Source organism: Palaemon carinicauda, chromosome 28 (genome assembly GCF_036898095.1).
Source record: "Palaemon carinicauda isolate YSFRI2023 chromosome 28, ASM3689809v2, whole genome shotgun sequence".
In the NCBI taxonomy this organism is placed as follows: Eukaryota; Metazoa; Arthropoda; class Malacostraca; order Decapoda; family Palaemonidae; genus Palaemon; species Palaemon carinicauda.
Genome location: NC_090752.1, coordinates 57,259,420 through 57,274,017, shown reverse-complemented (window position 1 = coordinate 57,274,017; position 14,598 = coordinate 57,259,420). Strand labels below are relative to the sequence as shown.

The 14,598-nt window shown below is 44.5% G+C and overlaps 1 protein-coding gene across 1 annotated transcript in view; it reads right to left on the bottom strand.

The window, feature by feature from the left end:
• LOC137622056 (peptidyl-prolyl cis-trans isomerase H) overlaps positions 1 to 14,379 on the bottom strand; it is a 72,997-nt gene extending 58,618 nt beyond the window's left edge. The window contains exon 1 of the mRNA XM_068352533.1: positions 14,136 to 14,379. Coding sequence (XP_068208634.1) covers positions 14,136 to 14,219 — 84 coding nt within the window. The 5' untranslated portion in view covers positions 14,220 to 14,379. The remainder of the gene's footprint in view (positions 1 to 14,135) is intronic.
• Positions 14,380 to 14,598: the final 219 nt, after the last annotated feature.

Genomic DNA, 14,598 nt, shown 5'->3' with positions numbered 1-14,598 from the left:
GAATTAAGTCCGCCAGAACTGCAAGTAATCTTAAGATCTGCTGTATGAAGAGTTTTCTGCGTTTCCTCCTCTGAGATCTATCCTGGCATACCTGATAAGGAAGCTGGCTTCAAAGGTTTTAATGCCTCATTTGCTAGCATTCCTTGAGAGACTCAGAGATCCACCCAGGGGGCTGTAAAAGTCTCTGTGGGGCAGCCACATCCTCTAAAGGGTTAGCGATCTCCAAAGGAGAACGAGTGGGAGAATACACACGCCTCGACTTGCATGCTTGTGTAGAAGAGTCATGCTGCGTCCAGCATGTCTCGAGGGAGAGTCATGTTCAAGTGCTTCCCGCATAAGTTCATCATGCTGCAAGGAAGCGTCAACATAGCGACCCGCATGCTGCGAGGGTAAGTACTGCTCGTGTGCGTCCAGCGTGCGTCCCGCATGCTGTATGTGCGTCCAGCATGTCGTGAAGGAGAGACAACTGCTTGTCTATCATGCTGCGGGGACAAGTCCTGACTGCATGCGTCCAGGTTGCTGTAAGCTTCCAGTGTGCTGCATGCGTCCAGCATGCCGCGAGGGAGAACCTTGCCGCTTCCCGTAACGCGTCCAGAACGCTGCGAGGGAGCGTCCATGAGCGCTGCAGCTCGCGTGCGTTCTTGCCGTGACAGCACGCTCGGAACTATGACGTACGCGATTCTGACGCGGAAGAGTGTCCTGCTCGCGTGTGTACAGCATGCGTTCAGCTCACGTGCATCCAGCATGCTGTGAGGGAGTGTCCATGAGCGCTGCAGCTCGCATGCGTTCTTGCCGCGAGAGTGCACTTGGAACTATGACGTTCGCGATCCTGACGCGGGGAAGCAGCCCGCTCGCATGCGTCCAGAATGCTGCGAGGAAGCATCCTGCTCGCGTGGTGTCCCGCATGCTGCATGCGTCCAGCATGCTGTGAGGGATCGTCAAGATCTATACCGCCTCCCGAACTGCGTCCAGATCGCTGTGAGGGAGCGATCTCGACGCTCGGTTCCATGACAAGAAACTCTTCTGTCTAGCAGGAAGAGAAAACGAAAAAATGCCAGCCTCGTGTCAACAGACGGCGAGGATAACCCTTTTATCTCGCCTTTCCAATGGCGAGGGTGAGCGTACTGGGATACGTCAACAGGATCGCTCGAGGGGACGTTCATTTGCTGATCAAGGTCTAACATCTCCATTCGCCTTTCCTTCTCCAAGGGGTTGGGGAGCATGAAAGAGGTCCCGGGCTAGGAGTATGACGGACACGAACGAACGCACCCTCCACTGCACTGCGTCATTTTACGTGCCACTGAACACTAGCACTTTTAACTAATTCACATTAGATCATAATAAACCTGCCCGTTGCGAGAGATTATACTCTTTTGCAAGGGTTAGAAAGAGAATACAATAGGTTATATGATTAATATTAGTATTCTCAAAATCGAAATATTAAATAACGATACAAGTATTGTGAAACAATAACGATCGTCACGAGTACTACGTAGCGTAAATTGACTGTACGCTCGTGAAATCTGTATATATATAAAAAATTAACTAAAGGAAATATACTAATAGGACTTAAAAATAATATATTTCCCTACATTATAAAAATTACAATACTTATGCTTAGTAAGTTGATATTTTAAACATTTCTTGCAAGAAAAGAAAATAATTCACATATTTGCAAGTCATACTAAGTAGATTACGTCACAGGATTGTGAGGTCATCGCGATAGCGGACTGATTTTCTTCAAGGCATTCTGATCTCGCCCTGCTAAGAGTTTACGTCACATAATTGTGACGTCATAATGTTTAATGTTTTTCCTTCCATTATATCTTCAAGAGTTGTTCGTTAGTTAAAGTAGGGGGAAAAAATTCCTTGATCCTATCCATTTCAATCTTACGAACATAGAAAAGAAAACAAATACACACATGCCCTCTGCTACATACGTGTGGGAATCAAGAGCAGCTTGAAAGCCGGTCTAGCCCTACACACTAAGTTTAAAAACAGAGGAGCCATCTTGAAAATCAAGTTAAATTAAACTGTCCAAGTTGGACCAACAAAAAAAACTATCTTATTTCACCTTCCCAAGGCGGGTACTTAAACTATAACAAAGCCAAGAACGTTATTCTTTGTTCGTCCAAATTGGACTTGCTAGCAAAAAATACCATAGTAAAAACAATAATAAAATAATGATAATAATAATGGTCACAAATTGTAAGAGATATAACCTAGATGACAGAGTACCAGATGGGCAATATCAACTTGAAATACCAGCGAAGCGAACAAAGCCACAATGGCCGCCGACACCGAGGAAGGCCAAGCTAATCCCAAAAATTAAAATCCACATTACTGGAAATAGAACAAATGCCCGGTACTGAAAAAAGCTGTCAAAACAAACTATGGTACTTAACATTGATAAAGGTGAAGTAGCAGTGTCAGTCATGATGAATCAAAGCCAAACACGGGAAAAAACACCAAGAGCACAAACAAAACGACTAAGTGAGCAAGTCCAAAACAGAAGGATGTCCTAGAGGGCGCTCGTGTTAGGTGTCGGTGGCGTGGTCCAAGTGTGTTTTCTAGGGCCTCTGTTACGGCCCTTCCCTTTGATGAAGGAATTATCTAAATGGAAGACAGCCTGTGAATAGTGGTTTTCACACGCCCCTGTTGTATACACGACACCCACAAGGTGCTCGCGCGAGGGTAGTAACCTCTGCATTCCATGCTTTTATCTTTCTCTGGTATATTTGGAAGTTTTATATCAATAAAAGTGTAAAGAAGGACCTTTTCACCGGGCGTCACAGGTCTCTTCCCAGAAATAGATTTTTCCTTCGTCAAAATCCCTTTATTTCATGTGAAAAGGAAAATCCAATATCCTTGATAGTTGAAAGGCAGCGAAAGCCATTAACAACAATCAGACAACAGGTTCTTCACCAAAATGTAGAATAAAGTAATATATCAGCAAAACGAATTTCCTAGGTGTTGACTCGATCAACGGCAGGGGAATTTCTGAAGAATGTTGGGAATGGTTCTAGTAACCTATGAGAGATGGCACTAGTGTATGACCACCTACTGTCATGGCAGTGATTGCCACGAAATTTGAATTTCTGTCGTGCGCGATGAAACGCGAGATTTAAGCTATATATATGTAACTACCAGGGAAGTTACATATTTAAAAAAGTAAATTAAAAGACAAAAATTAATGGTAGTCCAAAATAGGCAAGGAGGAAGAGGGGATACAACCGGTCTCTATCCGAGCCAAAAGTAAAGTGAGCTAAATCACCGGTGTGTGAGTGGGAGCAGTAGCAAGCTACCTCCCCTACCCCCGCTAACTAGTGGTATGGGTTGTGAACCCTCGCTAAATTTTAATGGCTCATGGCTCATCATTTCAGTTTCGCAGAAAGTAATACCCCTAAATAAAAAGTGTAGGTTTGTATTCCAGTTACGGAACAAAATGTAGATATACCACGAACAATTCTTATTTCCTTCTAAGGTTACTGTATTAATACGAGTATATGAGCTTGCCCAAATTGACACCCTGCAGTTACACCATAAAGTAAAAGTTAAGAGATTGATCAGCAAGGTAAAAGAAAGGAAGTGGGAATGGGGTACTTTGGAAGGATATGAACAAAGTGCAACTAGGGGCCAAAAGAACTCTGCAAAGATTCTTTAATAATGCCTTCAGTACGATAGAAATTAAGTCGGATTCCTTCGAAACACAAGTACAAGATTGGTAACATTAAGTACAGGTATTTACCTTAGGGCTTAGAGAAAAGTTATTTTATTTTCCTGAATCAATCCCTAGTAGGGGTGTATGTACAATGACAGCCAAGCCCCATAAATACCTTACTTTCATCCCTATTGCTAACTTGTATAGAATAAAAACTGTTTAGAAGGTTCTAAATACCCCAAATAAGTACTTACCAGATAGATAATATTATCAAAACTGCCTTAGAGTTTCTAAATCGAAAGAGGTCTTTCCCCTAATACGCAATTTTTCACTACCATAGTTCCTACAATTCACTGTAAATCGCGTTTTGATCAACTCAGCAGTGCTTTTGTGGTGAAACACTGAACTAATCGGCAGACACTGTAATTTGGAATGACCCAATCGTACCCTGCTTGGCCCTGGAAGTTGTCGGAAGGTTTTTGTTTTATCCAATCAGATCTCGATAATTCCAAAATTCAAATGGGGTAATTGGCCAGGGCACCGGCCACCCATTGAGATACTACCACTAAAGAATCATGGGGTCTTTTTACTGGCCAGACAGTACTACATTGGATCCTTCTCTCTGGTTACGGCTCATTTTCCCTTTGCCTATAAGCATACACAGCAAATAGTCTGAGCTATTCTTCACACATTCTCCTCTGTCCTCTTACACCTGACAACACTGAGATTACCAAACAATTCTTCTCCACCCAAGGGGTTACTGCACTGCAATTGTTGAGTGGCCACTTTCTTTTTGTTAAGGGTTGAAGAGAGACTTTAGCTATGGTCAGCAGCTCTTCTAGGAGGACACTCCAAAATCAAACCAATGTTCTCTAGTCTTGGATAGTGCCATAGTCTTCCACTGTCTTGGTTTAGAGTTCTCTTACTTGAGGGTACACTTAGGCATGCTGTTCTGTCTTGTTTCTCTTCCTCTTGTTGTGTTAAAGTTTTTATAGTGTATACAGGAAATATGTTATTTTTATTAATAAAATAAATTTTTGAATATACTTACCCGGTGATCATATAAGCTGTCAGCTCTGCTGCCCGACAGAAAAACCTAAGGACAAAATACGCCAGCGATCGCTATACAGGTGGGGGTGTACATCAACAGCGCCATCTGTCGAGCAGGTACTCAAGTACTCCATGTAAACACAGAACCAATTTTCTCCTCGGTCCACTGGGTCTCTATTGGGGAGGAAGGGAGGGTCCTTTAATATATGATCACCGGGTAAGTATATTCAAAAATTTATTTTATTAATAAAAATAACATTTTCCAATATTAAACTTAGCCGGTGATCATATAAGCTGATTCACACCCAGGGGGGTGGGTAGAGACCAGCATTACATGTTTACATTATTAAGAGCTAAGTATTTTGTATTTCATTTTAGCAGTTATTCAAAATAACAAACATAAAATAAATAAGTACCTGGTAAGGAAGTCGACTTGAACAATTACTCTGCCTTTTTAAGTACGTCTTCCTTACTGAGCCTCGCGATCCTCATAGGATGCTGTGCGACTCCTAGGAGCTGAAGTATCAAGGGTTGCAACCCATACTAAAGGACCTCATCAAAACCTCTAATCTAGGCGCTTCTCAAGAAAAGAATTTGACCACCCGCCAAATCAACCAGGATGCGAAAGGCTTCTTAGCCTTCCGGACAACCCAAAAACAACAAAAAAAAAACATTTCAAGAGAAAGATTAAAAAGGTTATGGAATTAGGGGAATGTAGTGGTTGAGCCCTCACCCACTACTACACTCGCTGCTACGAATGGTCCCAGGGTGTAGCAGTTCTCGTAAAGAGACTGGACATCTTTAAGATAAAAAGACGCGAACACTGACTTGCTTCTCCAATAGGTTGCATCCATTATACTCTGCAGAGATCTGTTTTGTTTGAAGGCCACTGAAGTTGCGACAGCTCTAACTTCATGTGTCCTTACCTTCAGCAAAGCATGGTCTTCCTCATTCAGATGGGAATGAGCTTCTCGTATCAACAGTCTAATATAATAGGAAACTGCATTCTTCGACATAGGTAAAGAAGGTTTCTTAATAGCACACCATAAAGCTTCTGACTGTCCTCGTAAAGGTTTAGTTCGTTTTAAATAGAACTTAAGAGCTCTAACAGGGCACAAGGCTCTTTCTAGTTCATTTCCAACCAAATTAGAAAGGCTTGGAATATCGAACGATTTCGGCCAAGGACGAGAAGGTAGTTCGTTTTTGGCTAGAAAACCAAGCTGCAAAGAACATGTAGCCGTCTCAGATGAAAATCCGATGTTCCTGCTGAAGGCGTGTATCTCACTGACTCTTTTAGCTGTAGCTAAGCAGACGAGGAAAAGAGTCTTTAAAGTGAGATCTTTAAAGGAGGCTGATTGTAGCGGCTCGAACCTTTCTGACATAAGGAATCTTAGTACCACATCTAAATTCCAACCTGGTGTGGCCAAACGACGCTCCTTCGAGGTCTCAAAAGACTTAAGGAGGTCCTGTAGATCTTTGTTGTTGGAAAGATCTAAGCCTCTGTGACGGAAGACTGCTGCCAACATGCTTCTGTAACCCTTGATCGTGGGAGCTGAAAGAGATCTTACCTTCCTCAGATATAAAAGGAAGTCAGCTATTTAAGTTACAGAGGTACTGGTTGAGGATACTGATACCGACTTGCACCAGCTTCGGAAGACTTCCCACTTCGACTGGTAGACTCTAAGAGTGGATGTCCTCCTTGCTCTAGCAATCGCCCTGGCTGCCTCCTTCGAAAAGCCTCTAGCTCTCGAGAGTCTTTCGATAGTCTGAAGGCAGTCAGACGAAGAGCGTGGAGGCTTGGGTGTACCTTCTTTACGTGTGGCTGACGTAGAAGGTCCACTCTTAGCGGAAGAGTTCTGGGAACGTCCACTAGCCATTGCAGTACCTCGGTGAACCATTCTCTCGCGGGCCAGAGGGGAGCAACCAACGTCAACCTTGTCCCTTCGTGAGAGGCGAACTTCTGCAGTACTTTGTTGACAATCTTGAACGGGGGGAATGCATAAAGGTCTAGATGGGACCAATCCAGTAGAAAGGCATCTATATGAACTGCTGCTGGGTCCGGGATTGGCGAGCAATAATTTGGGAGTCTCTTGGTCATTGAGGTTGCAAAGAGATCTATGGTAGGTTGGCCCCATGTGGCCCAAAGTCTCTTGCATACATTCTTGTGAAGGGTCCATTCTGTAGGGATGATTTGACCCTTCCGACTGAGGCGGTCCGCCATGACATTCATGTTGCCTTGAATGAACCTCGTTATTAGAGACAGGTTTAGATCTCTTGACCAGGTGAGGAGGTCCCATGCGATCTCGTACAACATCAGAGAATGGGTCCCTCCTTGCTTGGAGATGTACGCCAAGGCCGTGGTGTTGTCGGAGTTCACCTCCACCACCTTGCCTAGAAGGAGGGACTTGAAGCTTTTCAAGGCCAGATGAACTGCCAGTACAGTGGAACCTCTACATACGAATTTAATCCGTTCCAGAACCAACTTCGGATGTAGAAAATGTTCGGTTGTCGAAACGAATTTTCCCATAAGAATACATTGAAATAGGATTAATCCGTGGTTGAGCCCAAAAACCTATGATAACTTCTTAATAAACTACTACACATAATTTTCCCATGAGAATAATGAACACTAAATTAGATAATAGACATGTAAATAAGAAGAATAGACATGTAAATAAGAAGAATTAGCAAAAAATGATAAATAAGAAACGGGTTTTTAGCGTCACTTTACCTTAGAAACTCCAGCGCAGGTGTTGTTAGTCTTGCTACGCAGAGAGGAGACGGACGGGCGGCGAGGAGGTAGAGAGGTTAACTACGATAAACGTACACTACCGTAACTTATTCTAACTTACACTAAGTGAACTTTAACATAACTTAGCTTTTTTTTTTTTATAATTTATATTTTTTTTTTACATTTTTTTTTTTGATGATTAATTTTAATCACTTTCACTCTCTACACTTAAAATTGATTGAATTTTTTTCTCTTCACTCTTTGCTGTTTTCTTTGAACCACTTCCTTCCTCTTCATCACGAGTTCGCTTCGTAGTTTTTTTAAAGAAGCTATCGATAGAAAGTTGCTTGGTACAGCTTTTCAGAATGTTTCGAAAATAAGTTAGGGAAACATCATCAAACTGCGCAGCTACACGACAAACCTGCAATTTCTTTGGATGGTATTTGTCGATGAAGTCGACCACGTCTTGATATTTTCCTAACACCTCTTTTATTTGCGCGGAATTTATTGCAAGTTCACTCATACGGACGCCACGCTCATGCTTTTCAATAATTCCTTGCTTTACTTCTAAAGAAAGCATTCCCTTATTCCTTTTCTCACCACTACCACTACCACTTGCGAAACTAAGCCTTTTAGGACCCATGATTTTCGTAAAATACCGTAAAAGGATGAATGTAAAAAATCACGATTAAAACACAATTAATAGCAGAACGCACAGGGCACAACCACATAAAGCCAACGAGAACAGAGGACTGACCCAAGCCACGCTAATTGAGGGTCCCTCCGAGGTTGAAGTGCTGCCTTCTATTGGCGGAAATAAAAAACACATCAGGCGCTATGAGCACCGACTACGCATACGAGTATTGTTTACTTCGGGTGTCGAAAAAAAAATTCGGGTGTAGAGTAGGAACGTGTTCGAATTGTACTTCGCGTGTCGAAAAATTCGGATATAACCGGTACGACGAAAATTGCTACTTCGTGTGTCGAAATAAAATTCGGGTGTAGAGTCAAAAATTTGCTCGAATTTTACTTCGGATGTTGGAAAATTCGGATGTAGATACGTTCGTGTGTAGAGGTTCCACTGTAGCTCCTTGCAGTTGATATGTAACGCTCTTTGCTCCAAGTTCCAGGTGCCCGAGCATTCCCGACCGTCTAATGTCGCACCCCAGCCCGTGTCCGATGCGTCCGAGAAGAGAACGTGGTTGGGGGTCTGAACAGTCAGTGGCAGACCCTCTCTGAGGTTGATGTTGTCCTTCCACCAGGTCAGTGATGACTTCATCTTCTCGGAAATAGGGATCGAGACCGCTTCTAGAGTCTCGTCCTTTCTCCAGTGAACAGCCAGGTGAAATTGAAGGGGACGGAGGTGCAGTCTCCCTAACGCAATGAACTGGTCCAGTGATGAAAGCGTCCCTATCAGACTCATCCACTGTCTGACTGAACATCGGTCCTTCATTAGCATGTTCTGGATGCATCCTTGGGCTTGACTTATTCTGGGGGCCGACGGAAAAGCCCGAAAAGCTTGACTGTGAATCTCCATCCCTAGGTACACTATAGTTTGGGATGGGACCAGTTGGGACTTTTCCATATTGACCAGGAGACCCAATTCCTTGGTCAGATCTAGAGTCCACTTTAGATTCTCCAGACAGCGACGACTGGACGAAGCTTTTAAAAGCCAGTCGTCCAAATAGAGGGAGGCTCTGATGTCTGCTAAATGCAGGAATTTGGCAATATTCCTCATCAGTTTCGTAAAGACAAGAGGCGCCGTGCTTAGGCCAAAGCACAGGGCTTGAAATTGGTAGACAACCTTCCCGTAAACGAACCTTAGAAAAGGTTGGGACTCTGGGTGGATGGGGACGTGAAAGTAAGCGTCCTTGAGGTCTAAAGAGACCATCCAGTCTTCCTTCCTGACCGTTGCTAGAACAGACTTTGTCGTCTCCATGGCGAACGTCTGTTTGGTGACAGACATTCAGAGCACTGACGTCTAGCACCGGTCTCCACCCTCCTGTCTTCTTTACCACTAAGAAGAGACGGTTGTAGAAGCCCGGGGATTGATGGTCCCGGACTTTGACTACCGCTCCCTCTTCTAGTAAGAGAGACACCTCTTGCTTCAAAGCTAGTCGCTTGTCCTCCTCTCTGTACCTGGGAGAGAGGTCGATGGGAGTCGTTGCTAGAGGGGGCTTGCGCAAGAATGGGATCTTGTACCCCTCTCTGAGCAACTTCACAGATTGTGCATCTGCGCCCCTGTTCTCCCAGGACTGCCAGTAGATCTTGAGTCTGGCTCCCACTGCTGTCTGAAGAAGGTGGCAGTCAGACTCTGCCTCTAAAGGACTTGGTACCTTTCTTCTTGCTCCCACGTTTCCCTTCGGCACGAGCACTTCCTCTGCTGGAGGCTCTGCCACGAAAGGGCGGAATAAATCTTGACGCTGGAGTATCCATCCTGGGTCTAGACACGGAAGGCAAAGGGGTGGCTTTGCGTGCAGATGACGCAACTAGGTCATGCGTGTCTTTTTGAATCAAGGAGGCAGCAATCTCCTTGATCAACTCCTCTGGGAAAAGGCACTTCGAGAGAGGAGCAAACATAAGCTCCGACCTCTGACATTGTGTTACTCCAGCTGACAAGAAGGAGCAAAGGTTTTCTCGTTTCTTGAGGACCCCGGAAACGAACGAAGCCGCAAGCTCACTGGAACCGTCCCGTATGGCCTTGTCCATGCAGGACATAATGAGCATGGAAGTTTCCTTGTCAGAAGGGGAGGTCTTCCTGCTCAACGCTCCCAAACACCAGTCCAAAAAGTTAAACACTTCGAACGCTCTGAACACTCCTTTCATCAGATGATCTAAATCTGAAGGAGTCCAACAAATCTTGGAGCGTCTCATGGCCAGCCTGCGGGGAGAGTCTACTAGACTTGAGAAGTCGCCCTGGGCAGAGGCAGGAACTCCCAAGCCAAGAACTTCTCCCGTGGCATACCAGACGCTCGATCTGGAAGCGAGTTTCGCAGGGGGAAACAAGAATGCTGTCTTCCCCAGGTGCTTTTTGGACTGCATCCAATCTCCCAACACCCTTAAAGCTCTCTTGGACGAGCGGGCAAGGACGAGCTTCGTAAAGGCAGGCGCGGATGACTGCGTGCCTAAAGCGAACTCAGATGGAGGTGAGCGTGGGGCCGCAGAAACAAACTGATCTGGATACAAGTCCTTGAACAGTGCAAGTACTTTTCTAAAGTCCAGGGAGGGAGGCGTGGTCTTGGGTTCGTCGATGTCCGTGTGCGGGTCGTCAAGGTGTGCAGCGTCGTCATCATCAGAGAGTCCATCGTCTGAATGCTGAAGAGGAAGCGGCAAAGGAGTAGGCATTGGCTGGTCAGCTGAGTCCGGCAGCACGGGTGCATGCGTGACTGCACTGGACGCAACGTCATGGAACTGTTGGTCAGTCTGAGAGCAGGCAACAACCATAGCTGCGCGGGGGCGCAAAGCGTCTACTCCCGACTGTATAGTCTGCTGTGGGCGAGTAGGGGTAACCACAGTGGGTTGCGGAGGTTGACGCACAGCGTCAAAACAAAACAACTTAGGTTGTTGTTGTTGTAACTCGCGAACGTCAACGGAGGGTTCCGTGCGTCGGCGAACGTCAACATGCGGCTGGCAGGGTACAGTGCGCATGGGTGGCGGGACTCTCACAGCTGGAGTGCGGGAGAAGGTAGCCTCAGCGTCAACTGGACGCACAACCGTGGTTGGTTGTAGGCTAACGGGTGCAGCGTCAACCTTCTCCGCACGAAAGTCCTGCATTAACGATGACAACTGTGTCTGCATGGTCTGCAGCAAAGCCCACTTAGGGTCTACAGTAGCAGGTGCGGCAACAGACGGTGTTACTGCCTGTTGCGGTACCGCTTTGACTCTCTTAGGAGGTGTGCAGTCATCTGAAGACTGCAGCGAGTCCGAACTGACCCAGTGGCTACAACTGGGCCGTTGGACTTGCGCGGAAGGGACCTTGCGTTTGAGAGGTCGTGAGACCTTGGTCCATTGTTTCTTCCGAGAAACATCTTCCGCAGACGAGGAATAAATGGGCTCTCTCGTCTTCTTGTGGGTGGGGCGATCTTGGCAAGATACGTCCGAAACCACGGAGGGAACGTCTGTCCGCTGATTAAAGCCTGTCGAACCCTTTGGTCGTACGACATTGCTTCTCCCCTGGGCTTGGGAGCTTGCAAGAGGTCCCGGACTGGGAGGACGACAGGCACGAACAGACGCACCCTCAAGCGCAACACTAACACTTTTCACAACACTTCCACTCACTAGGTCACTACCCACTGCACTCTTACCCTTCAACTCCCTGACGTCTGCCATGAGTTGGTTACGGTCACTCGCCAATGACTCGACTCTCTCACCCAGAGCCTGGATGGCACGCATCATATCTGCCATCGAAGGTTGTTGAGTGCTAGAAGGGGGATCAGGAGCAACCACTACAGGGGAAGGAATAGGTTGTGGGGCATGGGGAGAGGAAAAATCAACTGAGCGAGATGAACTCCTCCTGACTCTATCTCTCTCTAGCCTACGTGAATATTTAAGGAATTCGAGAAAATCAAATTCCGAAAGCCCAACGCATTCCTCACACCGATCTTCCCATTGACAGGATTTACCCCGACAATTGGAACAAATGGTGTGCGGATCGATAGAGGCCTTCGGAAGACGCCTTGAACAGTCCCTAGCACTACACTTCCTGTATTTAGGGACTTGAGAAGGGTCAGCCATCTTGAATTAGTCAAAGGGGAAATTCAAAATCTATCCAAGTCGTCAACAAATAATCCAAAATTCAATCAAAGAATGCAAGGAAGTATTGAAGATAACCTCTGCAAAGCGAAAGCTAATAACTAGAAATGAGTACTTCACCAAAATCTGTGAAAATCAATCCAGTAAGCAACAGCGTATTTAGTAGGTCTTGCCGGTGGCACGACAGAGAGAAAATTGGTTCTGTGTTTACATGGAGTACTTGAGTACCTGCTCGACAGATGGCGCTGTTGATGTACACCCCCACCTGTATAGCGATCGCTGGCGTATTTTGTCCTTAGGTTTTTCTGTCGGGCAGCAGAGCTGACAGCTTATATGATCACCGGCTAAGTTTAATATTGGAAAATTTATTTTAATGCTGTTACGCTTCATAATTTTTAGTTTTCCTTGTTTCTTTTCCTCACTGGGCTATTTTCCCTGTTGGAGCCCCTGGCCTTATAGCATCCTGCTTTTCCAACTAGGGTTGTAGCTTAGCAAGTAATAATAATAATAATAATAATAATAATGGATCATCAAGCATGGTGTAGAGATATCTGTTCTTAGCTGCCAAGACATGAAGAAGTGACATGGTTCAACCAGATACAAGTGATTTTTTCTACAACTTGAACAATTCCAAACTACCAAGGGTTACGAACTTCACTAAACAAAGTGAGTTTGTCTTGTTTATATGAGATTGAACTCCTGGGTGATTATTCCGGCATTTGTTGCAAGAGTATTGTTGGTGATGTGCGTTATGTTTTGATGGAAAATTACCTCACAATAACAAGCCGACAGTTTTTTTGGTGATGTTTCAATAGTTTGTGTCAAAGGAAGCTTACCAAGTGGAGGTTTTCATTAAAAATCCAAAGTATCTTATGGAGATATTTTTGTTATATTAGCTTGCTTTGCATATAGTGTACCACAAATCACTTGCCGGTGTGACGGTCTGAACGATCCCCCGGTCTCGGAATTCTCCTTGACATTGTATAATGGTTCTTTCCCGCCATTAGCTTGCTTCGCTCGCATGAAAATAAAACATCAACCTCGTATGTACTGGCAAGCGGTAATGTTGAGCCGCGCACGCTAACATTACAGGAAAATAAAACATCAACCTCGTATGCACTGGCCAACGGTAACGTTCGCGCATGCGCAGATTATCAAGGAGACTTCTGAGACCGAGGGATCGTTCAGACCGTCACACCGGTCCATCTCGTCCACCTAAAAAAATATGAAAGTTGTCCCTTGGAAAGATGATAATGCAGCCCAAATGTCCAAAGGTTCCGCCTTAAGTGACATCAAGTATTGCAATTACAGCTATACAATAAATATTTGTTTACATATATTACGGGCTGAATATAGTTTATTGTAATTAGTGTAAGCTTTCCTATTACTTATATAACAGATTTCATTTCCGAAATATGATTTAGTGTCGCCTTGCCAGGCGTGAAACCAGTTAGGAAGGAAACACAGAGTACGCTAATAATACGGCAATCTAATGGGGTTCGCAAGGGTGCATAAGCCCGCCTGGATAGGTAGGTAGATAAGGATAAGGATTGCAGGTTAGGTGGGGAGAAAGGGGGTTTTGCAGTACGACGGACACTGCTACGAACAACTAGAAAATGGATAGGAAATTCCCATTTTCTGTATAGACAGGAGTCCCTAGTCGTTGATGTTACATTATTTAATATTATCATCATTATCATTATTACTAGCTAAACTACAACCTTAGTTGAAAAAGCAGGATGCTATAACCCCTAGGGCTAAAACGGTAAAAAATAGCCCCGATGAGGAAAGGAATTAAGGAAATACATAAACTAAAAGATAACAGATGAACAATTTGTATAAAATAAGTAATTTGTACTTTTCCTAAATATACTTACGAAGAATTTCCTGGGGAGATCCCAAAGAAAATAAAGTCAAATATGTCTTACTACGAATGCTCACCGTTTGACCGACTGTGATGTCGAAGAAAACCACGGGGTTATTTGGGTGCCTTAGCTGCTGCTGAATTTGATTCCAAGTCGGCATTTTCCCCAGGAGAAACTCGGTGATTTTTACGTGATTGAAGAGGTTCTATTTATGATTTATTATAACGAAACCACGTTAGTTTAAAACGTCTTAAATTACAGTCTAGGGACAAACCAAAACGTTTGCATCGGTGCCACAAAGTTTGTTTACATAGAGGCAGCAACTTCTTCTTCTTGTTTTCATCGATCATTGAGATATTACCCTATAATAATTGAAGTAATTGAGATACAAAAACCATACGAGGAAGACCTGAAGAAAATAGTAGAATTATTTTTATTTAGTGAAACAAATATAGAAAAGAAAAAAGAAATATTAAACAGTATAAGGACTATGCCTCACCCCAGAACCTGAACCAGAGTGAAATTGGGAGAGATATATA